Raw genomic sequence first — 18,995 nt, 5'->3', positions numbered from 1 at the left:
TCAGCATGGTGGAAAAAGTAGTTCCAGGGTGATGTTCAGCACGGTGTAAAAAGTAGTTCCAGGGTGATGTTCAGCACGGTATAAAAAGTAGTTCCAGGGTGATGTTCAGCATGGTGTAAAAAGTAGTTCCAGGGTGATGTTCAGCACGGTGTAAAAAGTAGTTCCAGGATGATGTTCAGCACGGTGTAAAAAGTAGTTCCAGGGTGATGTTCAGCACGGTGTAAAAAGTAGTTCCAGGGTGATGTTCAGCACGGTGTAAAAAGTAGTTCCAGGGTGATGTTCAGCACGGTGTAAAAAGTAGTTCCAGGGTGGTGTTCGGCACGGTGGAAAAAGTAGTTCCAGGGTGGTGTTCAGCACGGTGTAGCATCTCTTCTTCTAACACGTCTGGAAACATCTGGGAAGTGAAGAGACCAGTTGCTGGAGTTCTAGGAGAGGAATGTTGTCCCATTCTGGTCTGATGCAGGATTCTAGCTGCTCTACAGTCCTGGACCTTGGTTGCTGGATTTCTGCTTCCATGATGCTCCAGATGTTGTGTACTGGTGAAAGGTCTGGACTGCAGGCAGGCCAGTTCAGCAGCCGGACTCTTCTCCTGTGAAGCCATGCTGCTGTGATGGATGCAGGATGTGGTTCAGCATCGTCTTGCTGAAACCTGCAAGGTCTTCCCTGAAAGAGACGTTGTCTGGATGGGAGCAGATGTTGCTCTAAAACCTCCATGTACTTTTCAGCATTGATGGAGTTTCACAGATGTGGAAGCTGCCCACGCCATAGGCACTAATGCAGCCCCATCCCATCAGAGATGCAGCTTTTCACCTGTCCACTGATAACAAGCTGGATGCTCCCTCTCCTCTTTAGTCTGCAGGACACGCCGTCCATGCTTTCCACAAACTAGTTCACATCTTCATCCAGGTTTCCACTTTGCCTCAGACCATTTTAAATGAGCTTTGGTCCAAAGAAGATGGAAGAAGCTGGTTCTGGATCCTGTTCACATCTGGCTTCTTCTCTGCATGATGGAGCTTTAACCTGCATTTGTGGGTTTCATCTTTAAAACTGTTTTAAAGATGTGTTGCTGCAGTCAGATTGAATGTCTCACTTTCATCTTTTCATGTTTTATGTTCTGTTGTAGATAAAATATCAGTTTATAAAATTGAAAACTATTCTGTTTATTTACATTTTGTTAGAAAAATTCATTCAGATGTTCACTATCTCAATAATCAATCTACAAGATTATTCCATCACATTTTATAAGTTTGGTGAATTAACTTTAGGTTTGGTAAATGCACAACTTGTTTCACACAAACAAAGAAAAGACGTTTACATGTTTGTACCTGCAGGTTTCCTGTTTAGAGAAATACACGAACCCAGCGGATGGTTAGCTTATACAGTCTCTACATGCAGTTTTATTTAGATAAATATGGATTTTTCTTTGCTTAGATTTAGACAACAAAAATTCAAATATACAATAAAGCAGGCTGATTATTGGTGTTTCACTTTGGTTTTTACAAGGGAATCGGGATAAATGAGCAGAACATCCCTGTAAACAGAAATACAAGAATAAATAGTTGCGTTAGATGTTTTCTAATATTTCTTTTAAATTTGTAAATGAGGACTTGTCTCGCTGGGAAGCCAGAGCCTATCCGAGCAATTAACAGGTGAGCGGAAGGTACATCTGGACAGGTGACCAGTCCGGGCCAACACAGAGAGACAAACAACCACTCACCTTCCCTCCTGGGGAGAATTTAGAGAGATCAGTTAACCGCGGTGCTTACCACCACACCACCATGCAGCCCATATTATAAACATAACAACCTGCAAACATAAAATCTACAAACATAACCTGTAAACATAATTTGTAAATATAACTCTCTGTAAACATAACAATAGGAAAACATAACAATTTGTAATAATAAAAACCTGTAAACACAATCTGTAAACAAAACCACCTGTAAACATAATTTGTTAACATAACAACCTGTAAACATAATTTGTAAACATAACAACCTGTAAACATAATTAGTAAACATAACAACTTGTAAACATAATTTGTTAACATAACAACCTGTAAACATAATTTGTAAACATAACAACCTGTAAACATAACAACCTGTAAACATAATTAGTAAACATAACAACTTGTAAACATAATATGTTAACATAACAACCTGTAAACATAATTAGTAAACATAACAACTTGTAAACATAATTTGTTAACATAACAACCTGTAAACATAATTTGTAAACATAACAACCTGTAAACATAACAACCTGTAAACATAATTAGTAAACATAACAACTTGTAAACATAATATGTTAACATAACAACTTGTAAACATAATTTGTTAACATAACAACCTGTAAACATAATTAGTAAACATAACAACTTGTAAACATAATTTCTTAACATAACAACCTGTAAACATAATTTGTTAACATAACAACCTGTAAACATAATTTGTTAACATAACAACCTGTAAACATAATTAGTAAACATAACAACCTGTAAACAGTTTATTATGTTTATTTATGTTGACGAGAGGCCTGAACCAGGATGCGGGACTAACATACCCGGATATCTCTCTGTTACCTGGGGTGGACTTACCCAGATGTTCAGCATCCCGTTTACCACCATGCTGGTTATCAGCTCCGTAATTCAACTCAGGGTTTTCCATCTGGATCAGAGCACGCTCACATAAAAGGGGCGGAGTTTGCAGAGTCTGACCAATCACAGACACAGAGAAACACTGCAGAGCAGCTACGTCACCATGAAGGAGCGACTATCATTCTTCAGATCGTGAAGAATGTAAACACATCATCCATAGCAACAACCAGGAAGGAAAGCTGGCAGAAAATTCCGACTGTGTAAATGTGTAAATTCATGAATTATGCAATATTAATTAATTGGCCAATATAAACAGACATCACTTTGATCACTCATTTTCATTTTATTATGGACATTTCAGGCAGAACTTCCTCTCTTTTTTTATTTAGAACCTCCACCAAACCTCTGCAGGTTTATCTGTTTGTTAGCAACACTACTCTAAATGTTATGGACGGATATTAGTTACATTTTCAGGAAAGACAGAAATTGAATAAGGAGCAAGTGATTAGATTTTGGGGGTGATCCGGATCACCGCCTGGATTCTTTACTATGGAGAGATAGGGATAATTTTGCCATTAGAGCTTCTAACTCAAAAATAATGCCCACAGTGATTGGATAAAGGAAAATAAATAAAAACAATATCAATAACATTAAAAAAATGTATTAAAATGTCTTGGTGGAGGTCTGCGTTCTCAGTGCTTCTAGCTTCATCATGACGACACCAGTAGTTGTGGTTCTGTACATTCATGCATTTCTGCCATGTGTGAGCTTTATTATTAAGCTCATTATCTCAGATCAGCCCTGGTGGAGCTAAACGGACTAGGGAACAAGTCAAGAACCAGGACAGAAACATTCCTCAAAGCTCTCCAAGACAAGGCTTCATTTCTTCATCTGTCCCTAAAACTCTTCCTCTCCTAGCCTCCTCTCACCATCCACCACCAACCTGGACAGGATGCTCTAAGAATGGGCGGGGCATTTTCCATCTGATTGGCCAAGAGGTGGAGCTTTTATACTCTTTGATCTCTCATCCAGAACATAACCTGCTCTGGAGCAGCTTCAGTGTAAGTAACCATGGTGATTTACCTGGTAAGAAATGAACTGCTTGTAGGACAGAAAACCCTGAAGTTACCTCTATAAGAGAAAATCCAGCTTCGGGCCTCAGGTCATTTGTTTCCATCCCTCCAAACAGGAATAGAGCAGAAATCTGATGATCACATTTTACAAACGGACTGATGCGAATTAATTATTCTGTTATGAGAAGATGAATCAGAGACACTGAACACGAACGCGCGCGCGTAGAGCCCATGCCGCTCTTATTGTTTACTGAAGAGCTGCAGCTTATTATCTCCAGCGATTCACGCCCTGCGGTGCCACTTTGTGGAAATTTGCATTCAACCTCCGGATCTGCTCCGTCATCTTCTGTAAGCCAATCGCAGGCCTAGGGGGGCGGCACCCGCCTGGCGAAAGCAGCGCAATTAAACTTAGGGGAGCGCAATTTAAATCCACAACAGTCCTGGACGCGCGCAGAGTGGGCAGGAAACACACACACTTCACACACACGCGCGCTCCGTGTCAGCGGGTGATGAGGAGAAGAGTCCGCGGCTGGAGTCATTTCCTGTACGGTCAAGTTGAAGTGGAGCCGCGTGGGACGCGTCTTCTCCAAAGTGCCGCACGGAGCAGCGGAAAGACGCAAACGGATCCGTTCATTAGTTTTGCTTTTCTTTTTTGTGTTTTTGGAGGAAATATCTGATGTTTTGTGGACTTTCGCCTCCTCTGGTGCTCGGATGGAATGTTTGTCTGTGACCGGATTACCGCGCCTCTAAGCTCCGGTTCTCCCAGAGAGGCGGTGATTCCAGCGGGGAGCTATCCCTCAGCGGCCGCCCCCTGCGCCTCCTCTCCGGCCTCCTCCGAGCTCCAGCAGTCGTTCATATGAGCGCAGCGTACAGTCCGTCCTTCATGGTGATGCAGCGGCCACTCGGAAGCACCACCGCCTTCAGCATCGACTCCCTGATCGGGGGGCCCCCGCAGCCCAGCCCGGGACACTTCGTCTACACCGGGTACCCGATGTTCATGCCGTACCGGTCGGTGGTGCTCCAGCCACCCCCTCCGCCGCCCCCGGCCCTGCAGCAGGCGCTCCCCGCCGGTCACCACGCGCACCCACAGATCCCAAGCCTGCAGAGCGGCTTCTGCTCCAGCCTGGCGCAGGGCCTGACGCAGGGCATGGCGCTCACATCCACGCTCATGGCGTCGCTTCCCGGCGGCTTCTCTCCGTCCCAACAGCACCAGGAGGCGGCCAGGAAGTTCGGCTCTCAGGCGCTGCACGCGGTCTTCGACAAAACTCAGGAGCTGCGGCTGGAAGCGGAGGACGGCAAGAGTTTCCTGCCGGGGAAAGCGTCCACACTGTCGGCTTTCCATGACACGGACACATCGGTGCAAACATCCACAGGTAGGAGGTTCCTCCTCCACTTTACCCGGAGGGGTCAGTCTGAATCCGGAGCCGTTTGGAGGAGAGTAACTAGAACCACAATCATTTCACGGCTTTTTTTTTATTATTATTTATTTATTTTTTGCAATAATTTATGCAAATCTATAATAATATTTTAAAATATTTATTTAGTTTGATCACATGAAACGATTCAGTTGAAGAGAAAAGATCATTTAGTTAATCTGATCAAACATCAAATATTAAAGAGGCAAAATTTCAATTTTAGTAAATTATCTGAACGAATTTTGCGCTTATTAAACCAAGAAAATGTTAGTTTGAATTGTGTAATTAAGCCTAATGTGCTCAAAGATTTCTGTTGGAGTTACAGGTGATGGTGGGAATAATAATTATATATTAATGATTTTAAATCGTCTCCAGCTGGAGGCCTCGCTTCTTTTCCTCTTAATCCAGATTAAACACACACCTGCCTCGTATGTTAAAATTATTCATCTTCAGTCTTTTCATTAAATAAACATGTTGTTGATCCCCAAACTTTTATATTTTATAAACTACAAACGAAACGCCGCGCGCGTGCTTCAGGTTGACTATTTTATTGTTAAATGACACATTTTGTTTCGTCAGGACTCCATTATTTGTGATTATCTCTGACATCACTGGCTCTTCCTCTCTCTGACTGAGACACACACACACACACACACAAACACACACACACACGAGGAGGAAGAGCCCGCGCGCAGACGCTCCGTGCGTAATTACGCGTGAAAACCAAAATCCCTGCAGAGCGCGTTTTGATCCGCTCTGATCTGAACAAGGATCTGATGATTGATATTGACACGAGACCCCCCCCCCCCCCCCCCCCCCCAGGCCGCAAACTGTTTTATTAACGTTTTTTTTTTCAATCAGTTAGAAAGCTTAAAAATTTTTAATGAAATTTATAATAAATAAAACTTTGTTGGAGTTTCAGATTTAGATCCATTCATTATTATTTTGCACAGCTTTGTCTAATTCAAGCGGAGCTGGAGTGTATCTCAGTGTTCAGCAGGTACACCTGGACAGGTGAAATGTCCATCGCAGCAGATTCAGATGAACATAAAATAAAATTGATTTAATTTTCTACGTTAGAAAAATAAACAGCTAAATGTGGAGAAAACCAAACGACCTGCTCAGGACGAGATTTTTTTTCTTTTCTTTACCTGAAAACTTTTCTGTTTGTGGTTTAAATCTTCATCAGTAACGCGCCTTCTCCTCTTTCTCGCAGTCAGAGCTCACAGTAAAGATGAGAAAGAGGAAGACTGCGGCCGGAAGGACGAGAGCTTCTCCATGGACAGCGACCTGGACTACAGCTCCGACGACAACCTCACCTCCATGTGTCACAAGGAGGACGGAGACGGCGGAGGAGGGATGGACGAAGGCCCGCACCTGCACGGCTCCGCAGGCGGTGGCGGGTCTGGCGCGGGCGGCGGCGCGGGGAGCGGCGGCGGCGGGAAGAACCGGCGGCGGCGGACGGCGTTCACCAGCGAGCAGCTGCTGGAGCTGGAGAAGGAGTTCCACTGCAAGAAGTACCTGTCCTTAACCGAGCGCTCCCAGATCGCGCATGCGCTCAAGCTGAGCGAGGTGCAGGTGAAGATCTGGTTCCAGAACCGCCGCGCCAAGTGGAAACGGGTCAAAGCCGGAAACGTCAACAATAAGTCCGGGGAGCCGTCCCGGAACCCCAAAATAGTGGTTCCGATCCCGGTGCACGTGAGCCGCTTCGCGATCAGGAGTCAGCACCAGCAAATGGAGCAGGCCAGACCGTAGAAGAAGAAGAAGAAGAAGAAGAGGCCCGCGCGGATGCTGAAAGACTCAGTTTACTGAGCGGATGATTTGAGACAGAAAACATTCAAATATGTGACAAAAACGTCGGAAATATTCAAACCTGACAGTTAAAAACAAAACTGAACGATAAATGTGTCTAAAGAAGAAAAAACACGTTTTATTTGTTTTAAATGAAGAACCAGAAAATAATTTCCAATCATTCATTTTTATTTCTGATTCTGGTCATTTTGTTCCGCTGCGGCTGAAACTTGTTTTCTGAGATTAATTCAGATTTCAGGATAATTTTTAATGAAGCAGTTCCAGCCTCAACATGTCTGCAGGAGAAGCCGCAATTTTTACATCAAACTTCTGCAGTGACGCTAAAAAAACTGCGTAAAAACGCGGAGCGGTGAAGAGGAAGAGGAGGAAGAGGATGAAGAGATGTTCTTCTCTGCGTGTAAATACATGACGGGACCAAACTGACTCAGAGCTTCGTGTGTGTTTCTGTTGTTTTGGACTAAATGACGCTGCTAATTTATTTATAGAAAATGTGCAAAGTTACTGACATTCCGTGAGATCTCCACGTGTGAATTAAAGGATTGAACGTGAGCGCATCCATTTATTCATTTATCCATTTCTTCACGCGGGGAAAAGAGAATTTTTAGGCCTCAAATTTTAAAATCAGGTTTAAAAAAACGAAGAAAACACATTTATTTGTATTTTCTTTAAAAGAATAAGCTGGAAAATAATATTTAATTGAAATATGTTGTTTTGTTTTAACATAAATACCATTTTTATTTTTAGCCCCAAACGGAAAACCATTTATTTCCCTTTAATTTCTGGGGATTTATTTAGTTATTCGTGTTAATAAAGTTGCGCGTTCCCGCGGAATTTTAATAAACAGCTTCATGTTGTCGATCACGCGGGCGGGCTGGTGCGCGCTTCAAAGTAGGCTGAATAAATTATTTTACTCAAAAAGAAAAACAAATGAGGAACATTCCTGCTCTCCGTGTGGCCGTCCAGTCAGCGCGCGTGTCAGTCATTTAGCGCGAGGACACGGACGAAAGTTTGTCCCGAAAACACGCGAAATGACACCAAGGCGCGTCCACGTAAGCAGCAGTGAGGTTCCCAACGAGCCGCACCTGAACGCACCTGCAGCAGGCCACGGCCTCGCCGTCAGGTTTTATTTTAGGTCTATTTTAATAATTTAGTATTTAAAATAAAAACTTCTGCTTTATCATCGACTGAAGATGTTTTACGGTGTAAGTATTTATAGTTGCGAGACAAAAGCAGAAAAAACAAACAGAAAAGTTGTTTTCTCTTGAAAATGTATAAAAACGGATTTTCTTCACATTTCTGACAACAGGCTGAAGGCCGCGCTGCATTGTGGGAAATCTACTGGGACGTTGCTCAGTTTGGGTCAAACGGTGAAAAACTTCCCAGTTTTAATGGTTTTCCTTCAATCTGACGAGTTTTCCAGCTTTACAAGGACTCCATCTTCACGGCTCTGGAGCTGCAGGAGCCTTTAGGCCTCGTGCGCTGATGCGTTCAGGGTTAATGTGACTTACAGTGTCAATAAAAACGGGCTGCGGTCTCATGGGAGACAGAAACCTAAATCTGGATCGTGCCCGCGGTGTGCGCGGAGTAATGAATTATTTTGTAAATTGTAATCAAGCGGGGCTGTCGAGGCGGCTGATAAATGAGACCCGGGGGGAAATCCGCCTCCTGGCGCATCTGCACGAGTCCAGGATCACACCGGGTCCTGGATGTGGTTTATCTGTCGCTCCCGTCTGATGGTTAAAGCGCTGAAAACACGTACGGGGTCCCATGTTCGGTCAAAATTATGGCAAATTTTTAGACAAAGCTGTAAAAGCTGCTGAGCTAAGATGTCCAGCATGGACCAGCGTTGCCATAGCAATGAAACAAACATCTGAAATAAACCACTCAGGCCAAAATTTACAGCAAATTCAATTTTTCAAGATTTTTGCAGCTTAAGCTTTTTATTTGAAATAGAGAAAAAAAAATCAAATTTTTAAAATACCCACTGGTCTAGACCTGGAGTCGGTTTTAGTTTTCACACACAAAAAAAGACGGTTTGGTAAATGTGAGCATGGACGAGGAAAAAGTTAAGGACATATTTAATCCACATATTTAATACTGTCTGAAAATAAATGCAGCTTTCATGTGATACGGAAACTGTCTTAAAAATGAGATATTTGCTCTGAATTTTTACCATTTAGGGTTAAAGGAGTCTTGTGAATAAACAGCTACGATTTAAGGACATGAACAACTTAAACTGTAATAATCTGAAAAAAAGGAGAAAAGATGCGAGGGAGAAGGGTATGAGGGTTTTATAAGGGTTTTATAAGGGTTTCTGTTTTAAAGACGTGCAGATGATTCAGGTTAAAGCTTGAGTAGACTAAATTTAAATTAGAACATAATACTCAGAACACAGTTTATTAAGAAGCATTATTCTTGTCTTTATTGAAAAGAAACACATGACAGTAGAAGACTCTGTATTAGGTAGAATTTTTCAACAACCGTACTGTACAGCAAACAAAATTCAATTACAACAACAACAATAATAATAACAATAATAATTAGAATAATGGTGAAAATAATTATGTGTTCTGGATGGTAAATCAGGGCAATAATAATAATAGAAAAAATGGATGGACTGAAGAGAAAAATGTACAAAAACGGTTTAAAAGGCGTTTTTCATAGGGTTCATTTATAAATAACATGGCGGACAGCCCAGGCTGGGGGGGTTCAGGGCTAAATGGTAACACAACTAAACATATGAAGTCGGCCTTTGCTTTGTTTAGGTCTATGTACAGGCAACAGTAACACGTTTCCTCGTCTTACAAAGCAGCTGAGACTCATCCACAAAGCGCTAGGAAACCAGTAAGCTAGCTGCTTGCTAGCTGCTGCTTCACATGACTGTTTAGTTTAAAATGGGCCTGAAAGTCAGCAAGAAACCCAGAAGAATAACTTAAAATGAAGCATCAGTTTGCTTTAAGGCTGGAAGGATGCTGTTCATCATGTTCTTGCTAGCTAACTGGATAAATGATGCTAAGTTAGTCTGGCTGCGTATATTTCAGCTTGGATTCTCAATAGACATGAAGCGGTCACCGGCTAAATTTATGCTAATATAGTTCCCCGTTGGCTAAGTCTAGGCACCCAAAAACTATCTGCTGCTTCGCTGAGAGCTTTAGTCTCATTTTACTCACATTTTTTAAACAAGGGCACTTTGTTCGTAGCTATCTAGCTAGCTGTGGAAATGACTAAGCAATTTCTGTAATAAAACAGTTAAATCAGAGATGACAGTTGTTTCTGCACTTAACGTTTAGCTTCACTGACATCAAGTGAGCATGAATCAGCAATAAGCAGAGTGAATCTTACTTGCTACTTAGGCTAATGCTCTGTTAGCCAAGCCAAGTTAGGGGATAACTAGCTGCAATAATGGTTAGACTTATTATTTTGGCTATTTATTTCCTGTCTTTTAACATTAAGCAGATTTTATCACACACACAGATATATATGTTTGTGTGTGTATTTTCTTTAGTTTTTTTTTTTAGCTAGCATTGGCCAATAGTTTTTAGCATCTTTCTGCTTATAAGCTTATAATTCCCAAGCTCCTAAAATGTAGCTGCTGTTAAATTCACAGGGAGTTTAGACGAAACTACGGGCAGCTGCCACTGCTTACATTAATAAGTTATTGTCAAATTCATATCAGGATGTAAAGAAATCTGGTTATACGGACAAAATAAATCATATTTAGTGCATTTCTGTCATAAATAAAAGATCTTTGTTCTGTCCCGACAGACATGGAACAAATCAGATATAAAACATGAAATAAAAATCAATCTTTGCACAAAATCAAATGGCATTATAAAGGTGACCTGTGAGGGATACGATGTGGTGGCACGTAACTCAACAAAACTGGGAACAAAAAGGCAGGCATGCAAATAGAAACAAGAAGGCATGAGGAGAGAAATGTTAGTGTTTGTGGGCGAACGGATTTCAGATCTCTGCAAAAAGGAGGATTGTTAGTGAATCATGAATATTGCTTGGACAACACAGTCGAGGACTGCAGCAACATCTAGAATAAAAATTTAGGATAAAACAGTAAGAAGACGAAGTCACGCTCACGTTCCTGACTCTCCTGATCTGTCAGCTTTCATTCAACACATTTCCAGTCCATTGAAATCTACACCACCAGGTGTTTTCACTACACCTGAAACTCTCCTCTCATTCTCCGTGGAATTTAAAACCAGTGGCTGTCATGCTGATGTAGAAGCACAGAAAATCTGACAGTTTTTCTGCCTTTAATGAAATGTACCCTGTACACTTTAGTTTTACCACATTTGGAGTCCATACCGATTTTAGGACAATTTTCCAACTCACAGATGACTCGAACCGGACCGGATTTCATCTCAGCCTCAACTCGGAAACATTTGGAGCTCATGTAGGCTCAAACGAAGCTACATGTGGACTTCAGGTTCGGTCTTCACCACACCATATTTGGGATCAATTTTTATTCTAACTTGATTTAAGTCTCTTTTTGGTGCATTTTGACTTTATTTCCTCTCAAAGTTAGACTCATTTTGTGAATTCAAATGAAGCAAACCTGGCTCCATTTAGACTCTGCTGTATCTGGACTTGAACTGGTCTTAAACTTTTCCTTGTCTGGTAAACTAACCCTAACCCAGTCTGGACCCACTGGTCCGGATGCCTGGTTTTTCTACAGAACCACACCCTCACAACACGCTAGACTAAATCACTTCCACGGTGCAACCCAACATGCTGACGTACAGTTAGTACTTCCTGTGATCGCTTATTTATGTGACAGCATCATCAGAGGGAAGAAAGTTATAGAAAAGGAGAAAATTATTTACAACAAGGACATTTCCAGACCAGAGAAGAAGAATCAGCCCTTCTTAGTGATTCGCTGAGCAGATCAGGGTCTGATTGGATGGGAAACCATCTCCTCATCACTGTGACATGTCTGGACTGACAGCAAATATCAGAACACCTGAAGAAGAAGATCAGTTCCCTTTTCAAAAATGTTTACGTCAGAATAACGTGAACTTTAGAGTTTAAATTAAATTAAATGCTGGACGACATCATGAGCTACGGTCTGAAACCAGTAACATGATGTAAAACAGGCTGAAACCTGGTGAAAGGACTGGCGGGGGTTGATGATCGACAGTTTCCGGTCCCTGAGCCCGATAAAAGCTTCTGTACACTTTATGACTTTATACACCCGAAAACTAACACACACTCTCTCTCACACACACACACACAGAGACAATAAAACTTTCCCCATGTTTACATTTTTAACCATTGGTCCAGCAATGCACATGGAGATAATATACACAATCCTGGAAATGCCTTAAATGAACATAGAAACAAGGGAAAGTGTCTAGGACATGCGATCTACCACACTTCGTTTTACCTCTACCATCTGATTTCTTTTTCCTCTACAGACGACGAGATCATTTAAAACACCATGAAGGCAGGAAAGTTTATTAGAGGGAACAAAGCAGCAGGAAAAGTGGAATGCCAACGATAATGAGGATGAAGTGCCTTCAGAAAGTTCCAGGCATGCCCGAGGACAGCTCTGTCTTGTAGTTTTTCTTTGTTTTTGGGGAGGAGGTGATATGTCTTAATGGGAAACAGGGCATGGGTTCTGATTGGCTGAACTGGAACTGGCCTTGTAGTGTTAAATGATGAGGTATGAGACCCGTAGAGTCATGTGACCATTTCCCAGAATGCTCAAATGAGCCAGCTCCAGTGTGGATGATTGTGGACCATATTTCCCAGCATGCTTTGGGACAGTTATTCCTGGTGGTTCTCCCAAACAGAGACATTGCATCACCACTGGCCAATGATCAGTCTACCCGAAGGCAGAGGGGGCGGGGCTTAGAGTTACAACAAGTAGTGGTTCCCAAAGTTGGAGGACAGACTTCTCCCAAATCGGTGTTTGTTTGTTTGTTGGTTGCAGAGTTAATGGAGGAAACGTTGGGGTCATATGAGTGCGGCGCTGCCGGCGCTGCTGCAGCTGTTGTTACGGTTGGTGTTGCGGCGCGACAGGTTGGGCGTGGCAATGAGTGGGAAGCGTTCGTCAGGGCAACCGTACTGAGCCAGCGTCTCCACGCACTCCTGACTGTTGGCCTGCCGGGCGTATGCCAGGGCGCTGTTGCCATGGACGTCCCTCGCCATCAGGTCCACGCCGTACTGTGGAGACAATAAGACAGCTTCCGTCACAGCGCTCTGATAATCAGCCCACCGGTGGCCTCCCCTGAAGGGATCTTACCCAGATGAGGAGCTGTGTGATGACCACATTGCCTTTGTGGCTGGCCAGGTGAAGTGCGTTGCGTCCATCTCCATCCCCGAAGGTCTCGTTGACTTGCTGTCGGGAGCCGTGGGCGAGCAGCAGGACGACGAAATGAAGGTCCTCCTCAGCTGTAGCCCTTAGCAGCTGCTGGCCCAGAGAGAGGTCAGTGCAGGGCAGCGACGCCAGGAACAAACGCTGCTCGTACTTTGCCCGGATCCAGCGTTCCCGCTCCTCTCTGAAAAACCGGAGACAATATCATCAGAAGATTCAGAGAATCAGAAGGAATCTCTGTATGCAAGGCCTTGCAGATTTCAGCAAGATAGTGCTAAACCACATACTGCATCCATCACAATGGCATGGCTTCACAAGAGAAGAGTCTGGCTGCTAAATTATAGACATAGGTTCTGCAATCTGAGAGTCCAAAAATTGTGAAGAAATTTCAGAAAAATGTTCAGAAACTGTGAAGATGCCACCATTTCAAAATCTTATATGTGTTTAATGTTCCACTGGGAATAACAAAAAAATGGATTCCCAGAGGTGGGTAGTAATGAGTTACATTTACTTGATTAACTTTAAATAAAGTTATTTTAGGAGTAGTTTTACCACATCATACGTTTTATATTTACTTAAGTAAATTTGTGAAGAAACACTGGACTGGTTGTTTTATTTTTGTTTTTTTTTTACATAATTTATTAGATAGGATTAATTTTGGCCAGAGAGATGTTGCCAGTTTCAAATGTACTAACAGTCCTCACATGACTAAGTTGACTAAGATGACTAAGTCGGATGACCACACAAAAACCAAAATAAACCACCATTTCAGCTACAAAAACTCAACATCTCACCTGAGGAAACGTGGTAAATTTTACCTTAGGTGGATGCTAGTCTGGTTACCCTTACAGATCCCAGCCTCAAAAACGAGTCTTTCATACCGGCCCTTTTAGTGGTCCTAAACATTTTGTCAAGTGGTGCATAACCATAAGCTAATCACACCACTATACATTTTCTATGGAGGAATGAATCAGCGTTAGCTACAATAAGCTAATCACACCACTATACATTTTCTATGGAGGAATGAATCAGCGTTAGCTACAATAAGCTAATCACACCACTATACATTTTCTATGGAGGAATGAATCAGCATTAGCTACAATAAGCTAATCACACTACTATACATTTTCTATGGAGGAATGAATCAGCGTTAGCTACAATAAGCTAATCACACTACTATACATTTTCTATGGAGGAATGAATCAGCGTTAGCTACAATAAGCTAATCACACCACTATACATTTTCTATGGAGGAATGAATTAGTGTTAGCTACCCACTACTACTTTTTACTCCTACTTGTGTAATGTAATTTTGAAGTAACGCTACTCTTAACTACTCTTCTCATTTCTGAGTTTCTGGAATTTCTAATCATTGCTATCTGTTTTAATTTACATCTTATACAGTATCCCAACTTTTTGGGGATTTGGGGATTTACTTCTGGGCTGATTCTGATAACAGTTTAGAAGTTGTTTAATCTGAGAACCTTCTGCCAACTTTTTGGCTTTCCATGAAGACACATCTGGGTGTTTGCTTTGGTTAACAACCACTAGGCAATAAAACAATTTGTTTCCACAGAAATAGATTTTGTATATGTTCTCTCCTGCTGTTTAACATTTTAATGTCAAGAACTGTATCTTTAAAAGATGGGAACCTTAATCCTGCTCCAGTTTCTGATGTTATCATTTTGGTTCTAGACCTGTGAAATGAACCAGTTTTCCAAGCTGAAACCTGGAAACCTGGAACAGGAGCAGCACTTCAGCTGCTTGGTAGGAGAAAAGGTTCAGAATATCTGAAAATTTGGTGAAACCCGGTTCCTCTTGTCCCTCCACCTTGTTTTCCGGCTGTCTGTGTGATTATCGATCATTCAGTGTCACATCTCGTTTTAAGTTTGGACCTCAGAGTGTAAAATAAGACACAGTGAGGGACAGAGAGGGGACATGGGGGCATTGTTCACCAATCGAGTATCATTAACTACTGATCTGTCTAATCCACAGCTCTGATCGCTCTAATCTTGCCTCAAATCCTCCATGTAAACAGCAGCTCATTCAGCCTGCTGGGATTAGTCCAGGACAGGAGGGTCAGGCCTGGGGGATAGATATTGAGCTGTCCCCCCCACCCCCTCCCCTCCTCCTCTTTAACAAAATACATCCTTCGGGGGCATTTTGAATCATTACTTTCATGAAAGTTGATGGAGAGCTGGAGCAGAGAAGGAAGCCATCTTTTCCCGACTGTTTCCCGACTTTTGGTTTTATCCTGATGTTTATGACGGACGTCGCCATGAGATGTTACTCAGATGAGTTCTGGGAGATGGAAGCGAATAATAAGTGTTGGTGTGGGAACCTGACAGAATCTCATTAAGTCTCTTCCTGGATACCAGTGTATGTGCTGGAGGGGGGGTGGCGGCAGCGCCTAGCATCACGGAATGTCCCAGGGGCTTTTCCTTCCTGCCCCGACCCAGAGGCAGAGTGGGGAGGACGGGCACGAGACTACGGCCGACAGCCCGCGGACAAAGCCCGGAGGTGTCACCGGGTGTGTGCAACTGTTTGTGCGCTGGTGTGTGTGCGCTCAGCGGGGCTCTGTGAGGAAATGTGGACCCAGGAAACGCATGCCTTCCCCCCACCAGGGTTGCTAAGGGCCCCGCTCAGCTTAGTGTGTTACACTAAACTCTGCAGGCCATGTAGTTGAGGTGCAGATGGGACAAGAGAAGTTTTCACTAGACTGAAGCCGTTTATGTTGATTATTTACTGAAGTGAAGCTGCGCTACGCAACATCAAATTAATTCTTTTATATAATTTTTATCCTTAAAACTCCAGCAGATCTCCCCAAGGTCTATCTCTTCCACCACCAGGAGTTGTAGTGTGTAACTCTGTGATGGACAGCTTCCCCTTTAGCTGATCTACGGAAGTTTTCCAACCACTAAATTGAGTGTTTATTCAGAGACTCTATCTGGTAAATCCTCAATGATCCAAGATAACAGCATTATTTATCACATTTTCATCATAAAAAGATCACCATCACTACTATGTTGCTAAGAGACCTTTAGACCTGGACATGATGATGAAGCCACTTCCTGTCAGACTTTCCACCAATCAGAGAGCTTAGATTGAAGGTAATATCCAATCAGGGGCAGCCAAAGATCAACTAGTGAGCAGAAAGTTCTATGTGTGTGTGAAAAGAAGAAAAATAATGCTCCTCTATGGCTGGAATAAAGCCAACAAGACGTTTCTGATGCACGGTGTTGTGGTTGTTGTTGTTATGATTTAAGGTTTTTCAGTTACATTGTGTTTTTTATAGGTGCTCCCGATAGTTCTCTGCTTTGCTTTCTTACAGAGGCTGTAGGATTTTTCAGTTGTACAGGTTTACATGTATGTTTGTGTTTTGTAGGTGACTGTTTACATGTATGTTTGTGTTTTGTAGGTAACTGTTTACATGTATGTTTGTGTTTTGTACGTAACTGTTTACATGTATGTTTGTGTTTTGTAGGTGACTGTTTACATGTTTGTGTTTTGTAGGTAACTGTTTACATGTTTGTGTTTTGTAGGTAACTGTTTACATGTATGTTTGTGTTTTGTAGGTGACTGTTTACATGTTTGTGTTTTGTAGGTAACTGTTTACATGTATGTTTGCGTTTTGTAGGTGATTGTTTACATGTATGTTTGTGTTTTGTAGGTGATTGTTTACATTCATGTTTGTGTTTTGTGGGTGACTTTTTACATGTATGTTTGCTTGTTCTTTGTTTGGTTTTAGCATATGTTATTTTTTGTTTATGTTTAGTTGTGTGAGGCTGTGTTTGTGTTACATGTGTAGTTGCTTGTTTCTTTGTGTGTGTGGTGTGGGTTGCAGTGACTCCATCACAAGCTAACAACTCCTGAAAACACACAGCTCTGGACACTGGAGAGGCTAATTGCACTAATTAACCACACAGAGTGCATGTGTGTGTGTGTGTGTGACAGTATGTGTTAACATGTGTCTGAATACACACACTCATATTTTTTGTGTTAATCTGTGTGTGCGTTTCTGTGTCCCTTTTCACATCCCATTAGAAGAAGCGCTACGCTCTAGCACCAAGGCATGCTGGGTAGATAATTAAACATGAGTCCCGGTGAGATCGCTTTTGACAGGAAAACACACACAGGCTTCTCTCTTTCACACACACACACACAATACAAATATGTCAAGCGCAACCCAGAGGGGCTATAGTGTGTGTTTGTCTGTTAGTTAAATTAGAGAATAAAAACTGCACCAGCCAGAGGAAACAACCTCCATGCATCTACTGTGCCTTTAACAAGAGGAACATACACCTTCAGCTTAGTTTAGATCTACTGAAGGTCTGAATCTTTCGCAGCTTAAAGCGCGACTGGCTGGATTATGGTGACACTGGCTGATGTAGTCCTGATTCAGTGTATTAAAAGATGTCACAGAGCAGAGATTTGACTGAGAATCAGAACAAAATGGACTAAAATTAAGCCAGAAAACAAGCAGAAGCATGTCAAATCAACCAAATCAACTTTACTGCATGAACAGAAAGAGCCAGTGATACAAATATTTAATGTTAACTGCAACATGTCGGGCAGTGAGTCCTGAGGACCTGGACTGAGAAACACTGTTCTAGATCATAATGCAGAATCCATATATCAATTTAGTTGTAACAATCAGTTCAATATTTCATAAAAACTACTAAAAGGTCTAGACCCCCCTTTTCCTTGTTAGTAGGGCTGCTCGGGCATTTGAAGTGTTTACTGTGGTAATACAGACTAGTTTCTTTCCACCAGGTCCCCATAGCTATTGTTTGTCTCAGACCAGCAGCTATGTTCCGCCTGGTGTGATCTGGAAAAAAATAGTCTGGAGACATTTCGTTTTCACGTTGAAATCCGCGTCAATAAAATGTAGCGCAACATTTCTATAAGGCTCTGGTGCGGCTTTACCACAGATCCGTAGCGGTGGCGAAACATCGGACTGTCACCACGTCTTTCACCACACCCTCACTACACTCATCATACAGGGAAGAAAGAGACACTCTACTAACATGGTGTTGAGATGGCAGTGATACCGTTTGTCCAAAGTGTTGATGAGTTTCTTAAATCCCGCATTGTTCCATGTGTTAATTGAGAAAAAAGTTCTGTTTATAACGTTTGTCTCTCTGTGACTCTGGGAGCTGGTGGATTACTTAGCTGCGACTCACAAAAATTGAACATTTTTCTATCTTTTTTGTGTTGCGTCGCAAGCCCCCGTGTGCACGTCTGCGTGCAGGAACGCAACATTTTACATGCACGACTGTTGCCTGTAGCTTGGCTGGAGGAGGGCAGCGATTTTCGCTTCCTCACGAAAATGATGAAGGAGCGACGCCGCCTCCCGTGTGCCCAGGTGTCTGCAACTCGTTCTGAATAAAACTAAAGCGGTCGGGGCTGTGGGAGGAGTCTGCAGCAAAGCGCTGCAATGACAGCTGCGCTCGATTTGAAAACAGCACAAATCGAAGGACAAAAAATAATCGGACCATTTCATTTTTATGATCGTTGAAAACCCAGATCGTAATTGTGATTAAAATTTGATTAATTGCCCAGCCCTACTTGTTAGTGCTCCTGCCTGGCCCCCTAGCAGAACTTTTCTAGACCCGCCCCTGCACAGCTGAAGTATAACTCCTGTCTACCTCCAGCCAGCTACTGCGAACAACAACACTTTGGGGTAAATATGTGGAGGTGTGAACCATGAACTGCTAGTTTCCTCCTTCTCAGCTGAACCATAAACACACGCAACAAGAGAGAAAAGC

The 18,995-nt window shown here is 42.5% G+C and overlaps 2 protein-coding genes across 5 annotated transcripts in view; one reads left to right on the top strand and one right to left on the bottom strand.

The window, feature by feature from the left end:
- Positions 1-4,140: 4,140 nt before the first annotated feature.
- Positions 4,141-7,414, top strand: gbx2 (gastrulation brain homeobox 2). Its single transcript, XM_041978844.1, has 2 exons — positions 4,141-5,042; positions 6,301-7,414. The coding sequence occupies exons 1-2, from the start codon at positions 4,526-4,528 to the stop codon at positions 6,837-6,839; spliced, it is 1,056 nt and encodes a 351-aa protein (XP_041834778.1). The 5' UTR covers positions 4,141-4,525; the 3' UTR covers positions 6,840-7,414.
- A 2,944-nt stretch (positions 7,415-10,358) lies between these two features.
- Positions 10,359-18,995, bottom strand: part of LOC121635536 (arf-GAP with GTPase, ANK repeat and PH domain-containing protein 1) — a 128,006-nt gene continuing 119,369 nt past the window's right edge. For all 4 annotated transcript variants that reach the window (XM_041978741.1, XM_041978742.1, XM_041978743.1 and 1 more), the window contains 2 exons: positions 13,156-13,411; positions 10,359-13,076 (listed from right to left, as the gene is read on the bottom strand). In XM_041978741.1, the coding sequence (XP_041834675.1) occupies positions 12,867-13,076; positions 13,156-13,411 (466 nt within the window). In that variant the 3' untranslated portion in view covers positions 10,359-12,866. The remainder of the gene's footprint in view (positions 13,077-13,155; positions 13,412-18,995) is intronic.

The sequence above is a fragment of the Melanotaenia boesemani genome, chromosome 24 (genome assembly GCF_017639745.1).
Source record: "Melanotaenia boesemani isolate fMelBoe1 chromosome 24, fMelBoe1.pri, whole genome shotgun sequence".
Classification (NCBI taxonomy): Eukaryota; Metazoa; Chordata; class Actinopteri; order Atheriniformes; family Melanotaeniidae; genus Melanotaenia; species Melanotaenia boesemani.
This window is presented reverse-complemented; position numbering and strand designations above follow the sequence as displayed.